The 17,112-nt window shown below is 42.4% G+C and overlaps 2 protein-coding genes across 3 annotated transcripts in view; both read right to left on the minus strand.

Moving 5' to 3' along the window:
* gmip (GEM interacting protein) overlaps window positions 1-8,153 on the minus strand; it is a 51,159-nt gene extending 43,006 nt beyond the window's left edge. Inside the window, exons 1-2 of the mRNA XM_015349228.2 lie at window positions 7,430-8,153; window positions 1,672-1,815 (exon numbers count right to left, since the gene is read on the minus strand). Coding sequence (XP_015204714.2) covers window positions 1,672-1,815; window positions 7,430-7,697 — 412 coding nt within the window. The 5' untranslated portion in view covers window positions 7,698-8,153. The remainder of the gene's footprint in view (window positions 1-1,671; window positions 1,816-7,429) is intronic.
* Window positions 8,154-11,671: 3,518 nt separating this feature from the next.
* On the minus strand, window positions 11,672-15,492 carry nxnl1 (nucleoredoxin like 1). 2 transcript variants are annotated; one of them, XM_015348908.2, is made up of 3 exons: window positions 14,711-15,492; window positions 14,009-14,338; window positions 11,672-12,430 (listed from the first exon to the last, which is right to left on the minus strand). In XM_015348908.2, the coding sequence occupies exons 2-3, from the start codon at window positions 14,332-14,334 to the stop codon at window positions 12,100-12,102; spliced, it is 657 nt and encodes a 218-aa protein (XP_015204394.2). In that variant the 5' UTR covers window positions 14,335-14,338; window positions 14,711-15,492; the 3' UTR covers window positions 11,672-12,099. The 2 variants fall into 2 exon arrangements, with proteins under 2 accessions (XP_015204394.2, XP_006631707.2); XM_006631644.3 differs by having other exon boundaries at window positions 14,009-15,491.
* Window positions 15,493-17,112: the final 1,620 nt, after the last annotated feature.

Genomic DNA, 17,112 nt, shown 5'->3' on the forward strand with positions numbered 1-17,112 from the left:
AGCATTCTAGCTATCTCTCAAAATCCTATTGCTATACAGATTACCCACTAAGTTAAGTTCAAATTGTTTTCATTATTTCATATACTGGTTATATTGTCCATAAATTGGGTTTTATTACCATTTTCATTGCTATATTTGCAATTGTCTAGACAACTAATACCATTATAGTCTTGAAGGACTTGAAGGAATGTCAAGTGCTTCTTAAGTGCTTTAAGTGCCTGTAATATGTCTGCCTCCTCTATGTCTAAGCTATTCAATTTAGATTGCACCTTGAGGCATATATATTCCTTGGTGAATACCTGTGTGAAATATTACGTTAATACAATAATTTCCCTTTCATTACCTAAAGGTTTTCTCTATTTATCTCAGACACTATCTTTAACTGTTCTTTTGCTGTTGCAGTACAGAAAACATTTTAGCCTCTTAGCCTTCTGAATATTCCTCGGTAACTGGAATAAATTTCCATACCTGGGTACCATTTTGTTTTAATGATTTTATCAGAGGTGTTTCCTGTCTAGTTGATTAACTGATTCAATAAACCATTTGGGCTACTGCTTTCCAGCCTTTCCATGCTCTTGAGGCCAATCTTTTCTGCATTTCCATTCCCACCCAAGATCCCTGATCTATACCTTGTTTCATTCTCCTCAAGACCTGTCTCATTCCTTCTTAGTCTGCTAATACCACAATTCCTCCATGCCTCAGTATTTGTTGGGATTTCAGTAATGGGGGGGCGGGCGGAAATCACACCCAAGATCAGATTTTTTGGGGAAAAAAAACACTTCACTTCTTCCATTTGGTTAAAATGGACGTGAATGACAAGACTGTAAAAAAAATGTAAGGGGTCATTCCTGTGCAGCTACTGCCCGCCCATATTAAGCATTTTCATCCATTGGGAACTATTGCTCTTTTTCTCAACTCAGTTCATGGCATTAAGCCCCAAATCACCACCACATACAGACAGGATTCCTCCACAAAGAGCACTACTCACTCTGTCAGTTCCACAGCACCTACTACAGAAACAGAACACGCTAGAGGAATGATTCAGCTCTCCTTAAGGAAACCAAAGGCACTTCAACTGTGAAGTAAGTTTCAGGGATGGCTGCAGGGCAGCAAGGCAGAGAGTGCCCTGTCTCCAATTTAAGTCAGACAACACACCAGATATGCTCGCTCAAAGACATACACCCATTGGGGAAGTCCTGGTCACAACAAGCTACTGCAAGAGCCTAGACTAGAAAAAAAGCCTGCGACACAGGCCTTCCTACGCTCCAAACAAAAGCTTTGACTGGTGGAGAGAGCCACTTGAGAGCTTCTGCCTGGTTTTCAACAGACATGGTCATAAAACTCCTGGCAGCAGAAACTCATCAGCTCATTGATTTCTTTTAGAGCTCTCCAGCATCCCGTTATAGTCTACTGGTAATCAATTCCACATAAAAGAAAAGAAACAACACATCTAAAATAATGAGACTGGATTGTTTCGTTGTACTTCATGTGGCCTATTCAGAGTTTCGGCATCAAAGGCTTTTGGAGCTACCTGTTGAAACTGGGCTCTACAATGGACTGCCACAGAACAAAAAAGCAAAGATGAACTGAAACTGAATTGGGTCTTATTAGTTAACACCGGCATTCAGCTTTCAAGTTAAGGTTTTCTGCTCAGCCAAGACAACGACTCACCACTGAGAGACTGATAGAGATCAGAGAGCAGTTGGCGCACTGGGAGGGACTGGAATCTTGGGTATTTCACATTCAGTGGCTGCAGCGCCTCCAGAAAATGGCGGAGCTTGATGTCAACCAAGTGCTGAGAGGGGCAGGCTGGCTCTGAAATGCAAACACCAACAAAAGTGTCATCAGCAGTCATGAAACGCCCACATTTATCAGAAAAGGACCTGGAGGAAAACAAAAAAATGGGGCTCAGGGAAAATAAAGCACACCTACTCAAATCCGTGACTCAAACTGCAGACAAACAACTTCATATCAATATTTTGAACTATAGTTTCCCCACTGGTTATGCCATCATCTGAGTTTTTGTGAAATTGGCCCTGGTGTCCACAGTGCTTAAGACAAGTGGTTGCTATTCCGAGGAATGGGGTTCAAATTCCCATCTGAGTGCTTTCATCCGAGTTATGATGAGAACTGGTTCCTATAAAATTGGCCCTGGTGTGAGTGTGCGCGTGTTTGTGTCTGTGTGTCCCCTGCAACGGACTGGCATACTATCCAGGGTGTTCCCTGCCATGCACCTGTGGCATGCTGGGATATGGTCCAGCTCCTATATTGGATAATGAGATACAGTATATGGGATGTGGGGATTGTCCTGGCCAGGAAAGGCTATCACAGCACTCATCACATCAGCCAGATGTTACCTGGCCACCAAGAGCGTATTCATTGGAACAGATAACTGGGAATGGGCCACTGTATTCTCCAACAGAGAAACTAAAGAAATGAATCTGTTGGGAAGCCATCTGGGGCAAGAAAGGTTCCAGCCTTTCTGTTTAATTAATTCTTTTCATCTTTGCCAATTAACACCATCACCACTTGACCACCTCAGAGTTCCAAGGAAGGATGCGATTGGACCAGGATAATTTTAACACAGGGAACCTGCACAATTCTGGTGCAGCTCTTCATCTTCCAAATCAAGGGGTTAGCAAGCAACCTTTCTAGAGCGGGTATTTCTCACTTTGTACCTAAAGAGCCCCAGCTCGGATAATCTTGCTGGACACCCTAAAGTTTAAGTAGTTTAGTAGTTCGTTTAAGTAGTTTAGAGAATAAGAATAATGAGTTCAGTTTTGTTCGCCACACTACAAGAAAGATATAACCGTTTGAGAGACGGCAGAATGTAGTGCAACTAGATTACATTATTTCCAGCATGTAGGAGGATGATATTTTTGCACAGACAAATTAATACCAGAGAACTGAATCCTTTTAGTGCAGAACAGATTTTGCATGTACATGGTTCAGTTTTCATAATTCTGAGACAGGCTGGGTTTAAAAACTTCAAAATATGAAACAAATTAAGAGCTCGAAGACAAGTGGAAACTATTCAGATGGGAAACAAGAGCACGTCTTTACACAGCATGTTGAAGGAGTCTGCAATGAATGAGGTTGAAATGACGACAGCAATCCGATTAGCCCGGGCTCCCGTCACCGCTTACGTTCAGGCGCCCTCTAGTGGTTTTATTTTTTCCTGAAAATGTACAGTATACTGCGTTATACTTTAGATAGAGGGTGCATTAAAACTAACAAATTTAAGAGATCTCTGCTTCATAGTTTCTACACTCGAAAACCTATCTTACCCTGAAACTGATGGCCAGTTTCCTTACACCAGTGGTTCTCAAACTTTTTGGACCAAGTACCACCCCTAATCCAACCAAAGCATCCAAGTACCACCTACAAGTCATCATCTCATAGGAACCCCAGAAATTCTCAATGACCAACATGAGCGCTTGTGCACACACTCTCACACATACATATAATAAATATTATAATAATAAACTTTATTTGATATAGCGCCTTTAAAGGTGGCTTCTCAAAGTGTTTTACAGAAAAAAAAACATTAACAACACCTAATAAAAAAGCACCATTCCAGTGAGAGGGGTGAGCCTGTTAAGTTGAGCAAAGCAAATGTGAATTAATTTTTCGAGCCTTGATACAATTAACAACCGAGTCTAACAGATATTAAATCGTCAGGCATTTTCTTGACGGCAAAGTTCTCGCGGTGGATGTTGAAATGCGTACATTAATTTCTGGAGCAAACTCTCTATTTCGTGCAACTAGTGGTTGTGTCGGCTTGTCACACAACCACTAGTTGCACGAAATAGAGAGTTTGTGTCGGCTTGTCATTGCTCTAGCACCGTCTGTACAAACTCAGACGCATTTTATCTAGTCGATGCCATTCTCTTCGATAAATTCATTCAGAAGCTGAAATATGTGCTCTCGTGTAGTTCCTGTTGGTAGCGGTTTACAGAACAAAAAGTCTTCATGGCACATGCCCTCAAACTCGTATCTAACGTAAACGAGCAAATTGGCCAAATCGACTACAGACTCATCTAATTGCAGTGAAAAACATCTGCTCATCTTAACGCGCTCTATCAGTGTACTTTTGATATAATCCTTCATTTCAATAATTCTATGAATAACTGTGTCTTTCAGGGGGAGGGGGCAGCAGGTCGAGCTGTTTAGCAGCTTTTTCTCTACACATAATACGTGTCTGCTCTTTTGCCAACGGTAAATAAGGTTCTTCAAAAATAGTGTAGCTTACCTGCTTTAGCAATACGCAAGCTTGCATTTTTCCGCGTTTCCGTTTTTATTTCCGTATTTAAAGTTTTTATTTCATGCGCATGGGAGCGAAACACAGAGACGCTCGGTGTATTTTTCTCAAATTAGAACAGTTCTTAAATATTTTTCTGTTATCACGCTTTCGTGTGCTCAGAAGATTACCTGCGTTCGTAGCACGTATGCTATGCATTCCTGTTTAGAACGTTGGCATAGTTCGAAAATCATGCACATTCTCCTTTCTCCCTATTTGCTGGAGATACAGTAGCTTTTTTTAAATACAATTGGTCACTTGCATCCGTAGCATGCATTCCTATAGAGTGGTATAGAATTACAGAGTATCTCTTGTGTCCACTGAAGTATTAGCGCGAACTGTATCGTAGTACGTACTGTAGGCTGCGTATTCGACACATTAAAATACAAAATATGAAAACCCGTCCCGATTTTTCAGCTACCCAGGTAGACATTTGTTTTGATGGAGGGATTAAAGAAAAAATATTTTAGATTCATAATACTGTAACGCTCTGGGGTTCACGTGGGTTTGCGCCCTCGCCGCTGCCGCCTGAGGTAGGCCCCCAACCGTCGGGGACTCGAACCTGGGCCTCCAGCGTCACTCAACAGGGACCCAGCCACTTGAGCTAAAAGGAGATCTTTCTTCAGCCTGGAGGCTGCGGCCCCTGCTATTCACAGGGAAGGCCGGTGACGTCACCGCGCTGGTAAGCCGGCTCTCACAACCTGCAATGGTGGCCGTATGCATTACAACATGCTTAATTATCACTAATTCAACAGGTAATTAATATTACTCCGTAAAAAGAGTCAAACGACGGACTATACTGCAGATCTACAATGTCACACCTACTGTACGTCTACAGTGCCGTGAGAAGCAGGTTAATTGTTTCAGAGCAATCAAGTCCTGGGAACATAAATGTCCAAAATGCTAAATCCCAAAGTGTGACTAGAATTTAGCGATCATTTGCCAAGAGGTAAATGCTCATAAACCGCAGGACAAATTCCTAAATGAATTCTTTCAACAGACCATCATTCCAACTGAGTTTAAAGACGCTTTATCAAGTGCTGCAGTTTTACATGTCAATCTCTAAGGTACGATTAGATTACAGAAATAAATTACATTCCTTAAAAATCAAGCATTCATTCTCACCCGTTTAAATTTCTCATTTGTCTCACATTTTCTATGAATGTCAATTAGTCGTCTTAAGCACAAATGCCTTCATTGTTTTACAAAACGACAATAGCTACACTAATACGTTTTTCAACACGGATTTTTACAGTTTGGCAAAGAGAATGCTGCATTGCCACAAACTGTCACATTTAATTTAACTACCTGCTTGAGTAGACATTTGGAAGACATTTCTGCTCTCAGACATTTCAAAAACACTCATCTGCTGAAAACAAATGGAAGGGAATCTTGTTCAATCTTTAACTTGCTTGCTTACTGCTTTCTTATTTCTGGCAGCAAATAAATGATGAACGCAGACGGTAATAACTATCAAATACTCCTAATGACTTACAATCCACACAACCAAAGAGTTTGAGAGTTGACATGAAACCAAGGTTTTTTTCTGGGTTGATACAAATGTGAACCATCCAAATGTGTAATTTCTTAATGTCAGTTAAGAACAAAGGTCTAGAGATCAGTTTCATTGATGGGGCTCGGGTGACACATCACTGGTAGACACAGAGGTCCTTCAGTAATAAGGTTGAGCGCCACTGGTTTCCAGCACAGCTGTGATGCACGAGTTCAGTCCAGGAGGACTACAGCATCTCCAGGTTTTCATTTCACCTCTGCTCTTAATGACCTGATCATTTTTCATAAGACATCATCTGTTGGAGGTCTGGAGAGACGTAGAATACCTGCTGGTCCTCACGTACTGGAGTTCCTATACAGTACAGTGTTTAAATCAGGGGTTCCCAATCGCTGGTTATAGGGGTCCAGAACCCCACAGGTTTTCCATATCACATGTGAATGGGATCTATTGATGATCTAACTGGATTAATTTTGCTCACTGGCATCAGGCATTGCTTTAAAGGCCTGATGAATTCTGGATTCTTGGACTTAGTGATGGGAACTGCTGTTTTAGATCAATTCAGTAGTCAATAATAATAATAATTCCTGACATTTCACTCAGAAGAAGACTCATTTCTTCCACCTCTGAATTGTAGTACCAAGCTTTGCAACACATTTTTCACCAGTCGCCCCACTACAGAACAGATCAGAAGAAGAAAAGAGATTTTGACAGTTGAATTCAGGGGAAACTCTTGGGAAGCCTGATTATACGAGACTATAGCAGAATCTAGCGCAAAAACTAGTGTTATCACGCTACTCTTAAAAGCTGAGCCATGGGATCTTTAATGTTAAGCTGAGATCCCAATGAGTTGGACAACTCATTCAAAGGATGGCACCTCCTAGACCACAGTATCTCTGGTCCCCAACAGCAACCAATTTTTTCTTAATGGTTTTTTATCCCAGCACAAAATGGGCCCAATCTTATCAAGGACAACTCAACAGTCTTTAAAACACACCTCAATTTTGAAATGAATTTTTTTAGGTTTGGATACCACAGTTTCCAGGTCTTTATGATGATAAATTACTTCTATAACCTAATGGTCTGCAGTTGTCTCAGGCCAGGAACGAATTTCCCTGCCAAATACTGTACCTATCACCTACCTATCACCTACCCAGTATTTGTACTCAAATTTCCAACATGATGTCACAAATACCGAACTTAAAATACAAAATGGGTGTAAGTTTTACATTCCATTCGTTTGTCTGGGTGTCGTCTTTTCAATTAGGAAGTTTGCAGTTTGCCCCGGTAAAATAAAATGGGCGTTATTCATTGAATTATCCCTGGCTGTACCTTCTCCTAAGGCCACGACAATTCTGACATAAATCGGTTGGATTCCACATAGTGTTGCTCGCGACCAGCAAAACCACATGAAACAGACACGCTTTCACAGCGTAAACCATTAAACGGACAATTGTACAGTATATACAGTAGTCCACAGACATAATTTGCTTATAACTCATTAACAAATGTACTGTATTCGCCGAGGGTATCATTACCCACGTTTTATACAATTTAAAAGCACAACTGCCAAAGTTCAAGTGACAGTACTACTGTAACCATTTAAAGAGAAATCTTACCGTCACTAAGCACAAACAGCTGGCGGAGCTCCTGGAGACTGCAGACTACGGCTCTCAGTTTGGATACAATCCACGACAGGTCGTGGTTTAACGAAGTTGGGTCCCGGGCCAGAAAGCGCAGAGTCTCCATCATTTGGCTCTCGTCTCTCACCCAGTAGTTAGAGCCCGCACCGAAGGCCGGACGAGATGCCCCATTCCCGGGGTCGTCGAGATCCTCCATGTTCCCCGAATTTCTTTCAGAAAGAGGTGGTCCTTTTTCGAAGGACATCTGCGATTTCTTTAAAACGCAAAACAATCTTGGCACATCGCTAGAAGCTGCTCAAAATTTCGACTTAGACTCATATTCATAAACACGCGAAGACAAATTGTTCTAATATTAATCCTAACGCCTGCAGCGGTTTAAAGCACAACCTCGCCAGAGAAATCCCCAAGCTGTCCGGTTACAACAAACCCTTTAAAACAGTCACGCCTTCTAAAATTTATAGACGATTTGGTTCTTGCATGGTAATTAAAAACAATAACAAAGCGTTTTAAGACTAATGTTCTACCATGATAAAGCTGATTTAAATGGTTGCCCCATTACATCAGGTCTGACATATAATACTCTAAAAAGGATTGCGTTATACAAAACTCCTCAATAAATTAAACTTGTTTGCGCGCCTCTATCTTGTAGTGCCTCTGCTAGTTAACGAGTAGCAACATGTGCTGGCTAATTACTTTACACAAAGTAATGATTTGTTGTTTTCGGGGGGGGGGGATATTGTTTCCTGTGATTATCACAAGTAAAAAAAGTGTTTCCGTAACTGAGTAAGCAGAGAGCGAGCTACGGATCACGTAAAACTCGGCAGAACTGGAGCATAACTTGGTGAACCGCATTCCTGTACGACATTCCTGGCGTGCTCGCAATAGATAAGGTGTAAAGATTCCAACAGCAGAGCAGAACTCTGATAAGAGACTTCGCCCACGATGACGCCACTTTCATTCAAACAACGGCCCGCGGTCTGGCCAATTTGAGTCATTATAACCCCCGGACATTAAGTGGTTGCCATGGTTAGCTGATTACAGTCTTGGTGAGAAAATTAAGGTCAAGATTACTTGTTAGATGTTAGCAAGGCTTTCGTTCTATCCGGCCGCTCGCTGGCCTTTGTTGCCAGCAGTACTTCAATAGTCAAGTGATTAGTGAATTGTCTGAGATACCCTGTCCCAGTTTTTTTTTATTCCACCTGACCTCAATTTTAATTAAATTGAATCAACCCACGCCAAAATCGGGCATATCAGTACACGTTTTAATAGATATATCTTACATTCAGTCATTTTCTAACCACTTTTTCCAATTTACGGTTGCAGGGCAGCTGGACCCTATCCCGGCAAGCAACGGGCGCAAGGCCATCGCAGGGCACACAGACTCACACACACACACCAAGGCGAATTCTCCCAGAAGCCACCATTATTCACCAATTTCTGAATGCTTTAATAATGTAACAGTGATCACTTTAATAGGTGACCTGTTAAATTACAGTAATTTAGAAATGCTTTATTACATGTTAATGTCATATTTCTAATCTTTACAAACGGTCACTTCTTACAGAGGTGCCTGGCTGTGGAGACTGCACACTTGTTGGGTTTCATTCCAGCTCATCGTAATTACTTGATTGTAGGCTTAATTGAACTAACATTTTGATTGATTGAATGATGTGTAAGCATTTTTACTTCTCATTCAATGCATTTTCTAACTGCTTTTTCCAATTCAGGGCACAATGGGCGCCAAGCAGGGTTCACCCTGAACACGACACCAGTCCATCGTAGGGCTCACACAGGAAAGCACATTCATGCCTAAAGCCAGTTTTCCCAGATGCCAGGATATCAGCCTGTCATTGGACTATGGGAGGAAACCCAGGCGAATAAGAGGAGACCATACAAACTCCACGCAGACAGCACCCCAGGTCCCGAAGTGACCTCAGGGCTCTGGCGCTGCCTCAGCAGTTCTAACCACTGCATTACCATGTCGCCTGTCACAGCAATCACAAACCTTAAATTCCGAGGTAGACTGTCTAGGAATCTCAACTATCCCAGTACTGCAAAAAGCCGGATATGAGCGTCGCACCTCTTAATCGCCTAATGACAAACGATGTAGAGCAACTGCTGGGCATTTTTTTTTGCTAAATGTCTCCGCCCAGTGGACATTTTGCATTCAGCAGGCAAGTGTTTTCCTTGAATCTTGATCAAAAGGTCTTTCAACAGGGACACATTATTGCATATCATTTCAATATTCATATACAAATTGCTTATAGCTATCAAATTAATAAGCTCTCTAAAAAGCAAGAAGCCATATTTTGATGGTGTCTGGATTAATGGCCTTTGCATTAAACACAAGAAAGACACTGTTAAAAGTGCCATAAGGCTTGTAGTATATTTGTACATTTTGTTGATGATTAATTTAATATTTTGATTAAAGCACAATTGATTATATGAACACAGATGAAAATGTCTCTTTGGTATCTATATATTCTATGAGGCATTAAAAACACAACAAATGCTATTGGTTGCAGTACTAATTTAATATTGTGTGTTTAAGGCTTCACAGTATATCTATATCTAGATATAGATATATATCTAGATATAGATATAGATATATCTATATCTATATCTATATCGCTCGCTGTATCACCTGCAAGTACACAGCCACCACCACACTCATTCAAGGCCCCTCAGGACAATTCCGGATCACCCAGACAGCATCTTGTACCTCCAGCAACCTTATTTACTGTATCTCTTGCAGTAAATGCCCAGCCATCTACATTGGGGAAACAGGAAGGAGACTCGGAGACCGCTTCAGAGAACACGTCAGGGCTGTGAAGATTAAAGATCTCTCCAAGCCCATTGTTTCTCATTCCACCTCTGACGGCCACGACCACTCTAATCTCTCCGTCTGTGTTCTCAAAGACGGTTTTCCGAACTCATACATCAGAAAGACCACCGAAACTAAAATTATTCTGCAGCTAGGATCACACATTCTCCCTTCCCTTAACGACAGATTACTGTTCTTTTAAATTTTCTCCATTCATTGGAAGTTTCATTTCACACCTCTCTGCACCCATTCTGACTTCACACCTCTTGATTGGCCTCTCTTTCTGTCCCCTGCTCCCGCCTCTCACTCCTCCTCCCTCTCAACCTTTGTTCTCCCGCTACTTTACCTTTGCCTACTGCCCTGTCTCTCTCACACCTGAAGAAGGCTCCACGGCCGAAACGTTGTGTTCTCTTTCTTCTTTTTTTCAGCATGGAATAAACCTATTACTTGTTCCTTTGCAGCCTACGCATGCTGACGCAGCTACCCACCTGAATATCTATATCTATACACACAAATTCATTTTGATGACAACAATTTCCTTATTAATTTACAGAAGACATTATAAAACAAGAGGAAACAGATCCACTAATTGTACATAATTGTATTCTAACATAAGAAAACAAACATTTTGTATTAGAAAGAAAACTAATTGTGTAATTGACCTCTGTGTCAAATTAAGGCTAAAAAAGAAACTGGGAATTCTATATTTTCTTTGGAATTATGGGAAAGTTAAAATACATGTAGCAATCTATTCAGTAATTTATAATTCGGCATACTGAGAAGCTACACCCCTAGCCAGATTATACACAATAAGAAGAGCAAAACAAAAATTGTTTGCACAGACAAATATGTACACACAACCTCAGTCATTCTGTGGACAAAAATGCAATATGAAATGACATAATGGAAAAATATGCAAAAATACATATTCATGAAGCAGTTATGGAATAATCCAATTGCAGTTCCACACAGAGAATATATATTTATAATTTGGATCATAATATTGATTTTTTTCACTTGTATGATTATCCTTCTAGACAGATTATATGCAGTCCTCCATCTGTTAAAATAAGGTAACCTGTGAGTTTATGAAATGATAAGCAATAAGTACATCTGAAAACATTGTAGTGCTAATCCCCAAAGAGATGTCCTGTTCTTCAAAGAAAAGTGCTGTTCTCCAAAGAGAAGTGCTATACCCCAAAGAGATGTTCTGTTCCTCAAAGAGATGTGCTATTCATAGAGATGTGCTGTTTCTCAAAGAGACATCCCATGTTCCTAAAAGAGACCTCCCATTCCTCAAAGTGAAGTGCTATTCCCCAAAGAAACGCCCTGTTCTTCAAAGCAGACACAGGAATGGTTTGGTCTGCTTTTTCAGGAAGTACAGAACCTGACTGCAGGTCCTGTTGCATCTTTCCTCTTATACACATGTCCAGTCAGCCTCTCAGAATGTTAGCTCCTGTTTAAAAAGCACTGTGAGCTAGCAGGGCATTCAGTAGAAAATGTTACATAGTGGTCTGCTTCTTGAACAGATCTTAGTCTTACCGGAGTTTGAATTTAATCAAGGTGTTGATTAAAGATAACCAACCTGTAATTTGCAAATTGCCCAGAACATGATGGCAAGCTTCCATTGGGTAGGGGCAATAAGCCTGGAGGAAGTAAAAAAAAACCCTTATCAAGTATTTTTTCTTAATAATATGTTATCACTTCCAGTTAGTTCATCCAGGCCTAGAAAGGACCATTACAGAGATCTTTACACTACAACTACCTTTCAGCGAGAGCCAGTGCTGATTGGCTGCTTGATTCAGACCAAGCCCCTCCCCCTTCAACCCCATGGATCCTGCCCCTCCCCCTTGCCATTCTGTGACCCCTCCCCCTCCTTTGAGTCCTCCTCCTCCTCCTTCTTCTTCTTCTTCTCCAGCTTGTATTTCAGGCGGCGCAGGGGGTCTGTGGCGCTGCGCATACGCATGTCGTCGAAGTCTTCGGCCATCATGAAGCTGCGATCGATGAGCTCGGCCGCTTCCTGCCAGTTCTTGAAGCAGTCTGGCCCGAGCCGGCTGATTTCGTCCACCGCGTTGGGGGAGATCATGGTACAATCTGGTCGCAGCACCACCACCGTAGGAATCTCCGCCACCTCGAACATAAGCGCCAGCTCCCTGTGCCACAGGGGGGAGAGAAGGAGAATTAAAAAGAGTTTTTTAGCCCTCACGGTCTCTGAGTGTGCAGGCTCATGATGAAATGCAAAGAGTGTTTGACTTTCTTTATCAAATGTATTAATACCTGAATAACACGGGCTTCAGAGAAGGAAGGAATGAAATCTGAAATCAACAAACCACCTCACTAATGTCCTTTTAACTTTATAACCTTGTCCACACCATTAATACCTGCACTCTGACCCCAAGCTTCTCTCCCTGTTTGTGTGTCTCATGGAGAGCAAGTTGGGTTATGTGAAAAGACAAATTCCGAGGAATTCAGTACATTTTAAAACTAAAAATGACGAGCTGGAGTTCTGGAAAAGTGTGATGAACACCCAGTCGCAAATCAACAGGGTTGAACAGGATGCATTGCTATGCTGTCTGACCAGTTTCTGGGATATATCCTGGAACGACCCAGATCATGTCTGGCTCAACACTGCCACTTTTCATCTTCTCTGGGATTCTGTCCATCCTTCTATCCATCCATTTTTTAACCACTTCATCCAATTCAGGATTGTCGGAGAGGCAGAGCCTTTTCCAGCAAGCAATGGGCACAAGGGGTACACACTGGACAGAATGCCAGTCCATTGCAGGGCACACACAGTTACAGATACAGTACACACACTCTTATACCAGGGCCAGTTTTCCCAGAAGCCAATTAAACTACCAGTATGTCCTTGGACTGAGGGAGGAAATCGGAGCACCTGGAGGAACGCATACAAAAACACAGGGAGAACATACACATAGTACCTCAGGAACTGAACTTGGTCCCCCAGCGCTGTGAGGCAGCAATGCTAAATACCGCGCACCGTGTCACCTTATTCTGTTAATATCTTTATTTTTGGGGCAGGTATGCACTGGTTCTTAGATGTCTGGATAAAACTGCCAAAATAATTGTTGAGAAAGACATTTTTAAAACCATTCCCCACAGGTGCAAAGCAGGCTAATGACTGACAGCCAATACCAGCTTAACAAGAGCAAAGCATGTCTCTGCTTCATGGGTGAGCCTCCCTGTGCTGACTTAAGCCCTATTTTTAGAAATAATTCTGGATCATCACTGGATGGAGGCTCTCATACTCTTGTGAAGGGGGTTATTACTTCGTAGTGTTGGGTTATGCAGCAATAACATACCTTAAGAACATGCCCTCTATCCAACAGAAAACGTACAGTTATTGTAGAAGCCCTACTAAGCATGACAGCTGAGACTATAGCTCTTCTTTCCCCCAGAGGAATACAAAACTGACAAAGTTGGGAATCTGCTACAGTGGCCACCGTTTCGTCTTAAAGGATGAAACAAAGAAGTAGTGGATTGCTTCCCTGAAAACCATTCCACTGAAGTCTGGAATGAGTGTGCTCATTCCAAGGATAGTTGCTTATCAACTGCCTAATTTAAGAAAAATAAAGACTTATTTATTCGCTTCTTACGTCTATTAGCATATATTTGGGGTATTTCATTTGGAAAATCAACTAATAAAAATAGACGAACGCTGAAAAACCTGAAAAAGAAGCGTCTGAACCAAACTACTGTACTGTACATACTTCTTGTATGGATCTTCGAAAGGGAGGGTAAGCCACCGTTTGGGCATGTCCTTGAGGAACTTGCTCTGTCGCTTTTCGCTCTGGTCCAGGGAAACGTACAGCAGGACAAGCTGGGCGGCTCGCTCCACGTAGAATTCGTCAGTCAGGCGGACGAAGAACTCCTTGAGGGTGGGCGCGAACTCCCGGCACCTGGGGCAGTCCCCCGAGCCGAAGAACAGCAGGACGATCCGGTTCTGGAGCCGCAGCAGAACCTCGCGCTCCGTGTCCAGCTCGTCGCGGTCCCTGTTGTTTTTTACCAACACTTTACCGACGAACAACTCCACCATGTCGCTAGACAAAAGAAAACACACACGCTGAAACGTTTCAGGAGGCGAGCTAGGCACAGCTCCGTTGATTTCTATACTTACATTTAAAAAAAGCCCGAATAGGCTTTTGTGTTTGCTACGAATAACGTAAATGCATTTAGAAATGGGGTGAATTAAACTGGCCGCAGGACCGTTCTTCCACAGTGGTACCAAAACCTCTATTAAACATGGTTCTGGCAATATGAGGTCATTTGAAAAGGTTATTGTCCATTACTGACATTCACTACAGTAGAGGTAGTTAGTGTCAATAGCAGTGAGCCATAAAACTGGAACAGAAGAGTGAATTCCACGTGGTTTGTTTAGGAATGATTCCTGGTACAAAGCTACAGAAACAAACCCGAGTCTGCTTTTCTTAAAGCGACGCAACTGTGTTCTTCTGTATCTGTTTTTAACAAGGCGTCCGGTGCTCGTCTCTTCCCGCAGTTGCTCAGTAAAAATCTTAGCAGCGCTTCCACCTTCGTGCTGAACGGGGCGAGGACACAGCCAGATCCAATGATGTTAACCGTGTGCCAGAAGCTGGCTTGCATCAGGACGAAGACGTTGGTGATGATGTTGCCAGTGTTAAATGGGTCGTGCAAAACAAAAGAACTTTGGGGAGCCGGCAGTCGAAGTTTCGTCCCTCCTCGGTTTTCAGTCCTGTTCTTTTGCCTGTGGTCAGATCAGCTTCAGCAGATGGGCTAGTTAATCTTGCTGCGTCTGTAAAATGCAAAAAGCGCATCCAAGCAGGCAGCCCCTGCTTTCAGCTTAAAGTACCTAAGAGACTGGGCTCTGCTGAACTGAAGAGGATTTACAGGAAAGGAGTCTCGTGCTGGGCGGTACGATCACCAACGACATCTCTTCAGGAGCATTGTGGTTAATGCAGGAATGATAAAACACATCCTGCAAAATAAGTGCAAGCAGGGCTGCGTTTTTCATTTTTGGAAGAATCCACCCGCTGTTGAATCCGGTGCCTTGGGATCCTTTAAGCCCACAGAGATCCTCTGATCGCTAACATACAGACATATTAAAGGAGTGTGTAAAGGCAAGAGTGTCTAAGCTTTGATTAAGTTTGCTGTACTGGGTATTATGGATCCTGTTCTTGGTTTTCTGCTTAATTATTAGGAAAGACTGGCTGTGTTTAAAGCTAACCAGGAGCTCAGATTGCAACTGCACGGACCCACAGTGCAAGAAACAACTCTGCTCTTTACTTCTCAGGTGCAGCTCTACTTTTGACCAGCAGGCGGCACTACAGCCACAGCCTTTTCCTATCTCGCTTTGTCACGAAAGGCTCGAAATTTGTCACGAAAATGATTGTCTGTGGGCCAGAAGATAAAAGATGAGGTCACTCCAGGATAGACGGAGTCTACTGTAACTGTGGGAATAGTTTTTTGCAGTCCTGGTTTTGTTCCAGATCTGACACATGACACCGATTCTGTCTCATTTTTCAATCTCCTCTTGTCATATGGTGTACAAGTCCCGAGCTCCTTGGAACAGCCACCATCTGAGCCAGACCCGGTGTACTTCCATGAGCTTTTAGGTTGACTATTGGTGTCACACTTAAAAACAGAAATGGAAGTAAAAGGAACATAGAACTGCAAAGGGATATTGTTAAGCAGAAAAACTTCCCCTCTGTGAAAAAACTCATGAGTTAAAACAACCCCGATCCTGGAGGCTCACATACATGTTGGTGTTCATTCTAGGCCAGCTTAATTACCATGTTTAAGAGATGAAAACAGCCAAAGTCAATCCTATTAAGTCAACTAAAGATTGGATTGTGTAACTGAGAGCCAGGCTAGAACAAAACCCAGCAGGAGTGTGGGCGTCCAGGACCAGGACAGCGAACCCCTGAGATTAAGGACATATTTTCGGAAAGGCAACCTGCAGCCTCTTTGCAGTGAGGCATGTTCTATGGACCGCTAATTGGTGGACTCGAATTAGAACGTCACAAATCCCTTCAGCCTCCTTGGCCAGAAATACACTCAGTTAATTAATCTCTGAGCAGCTTGAAAGGTTGGGAAGTACAAGCCTCAAGCACTCTGCTTTTGTAAAGCAGGGTGGGGATAGTTTAGAGGCAGAGAAGTCGATGGAGAACAAATTATCATTTACAGGTTGACCTGAAGATCCTGCTATTATCCAGTTAGGAATTCACCAGAGCCACTGGAGCAAAGAGTCATTTCAGGGTCCAACATCATCAGTATCCAACCTGGGATTTATACTGTACCTCCAGCCTCCAGCCTCCAGTCCAGAGCCCCAGTCACTGCTCTGCACTGTGTGAGCAGTACTTGCAGGGCATTGAATCTTTGCAAAAAAAAACAGACCTAGGTCTTTTTTCAGCAAACAGGCAACTGGAGAGCTGCAAAGGACATTAAGCTTTAACAGGGTATCATTCAGATTATGCTTATGATGCGATACATATTGGAGCAAAAGTGGCAACTTTCAAGACTTCACCTAGAATTTGATTCTGAAAGGAGCCGACTTATTGGAAAGCTTCCTTTCAGAATCAGGAATCTAAGTTCCGTGGTTTAAAAAAAGAGATTAAATCTCCCATTTATAATGGGGAGTGGGTTGACTAATGTTCCTAGCAGTCAACTGGATCGTGATTCTCGGGGTTGACCAGCAGAGCCTCTGCAGTTTACTGTAACCATCCTCACAATCAGTTGCACATCCAGGACAGCTGCTGTCAAGCCCACTTCTTCCAATTCTGTTCTTTTTAAATTTAAACCAAAATCAGCTCAAGAGAAATTCTGAAGCCCAGGCAGC

Source organism: Lepisosteus oculatus, chromosome 11, assembly GCF_040954835.1.
Source record: "Lepisosteus oculatus isolate fLepOcu1 chromosome 11, fLepOcu1.hap2, whole genome shotgun sequence".
Taxonomy (NCBI): Eukaryota; Metazoa; Chordata; class Actinopteri; order Semionotiformes; family Lepisosteidae; genus Lepisosteus; species Lepisosteus oculatus.

Bases quoted from the DNA above. Each gene is read 5' to 3' on its own strand.
- nxnl1 (XM_015348908.2), bottom strand. From the start codon at position 14,334: ATGGTGGAGTTGTTCGTCGGTAAAGTGTTGGTAAAAAACAACAGGGAC. The intron at 12,431-14,008 runs GTATGTACAGTA...CCTGTGGCACAG, and splicing joins TTCGAAGATCCATACAAGAA to GGAGCTGGCGCTTATGTTCG.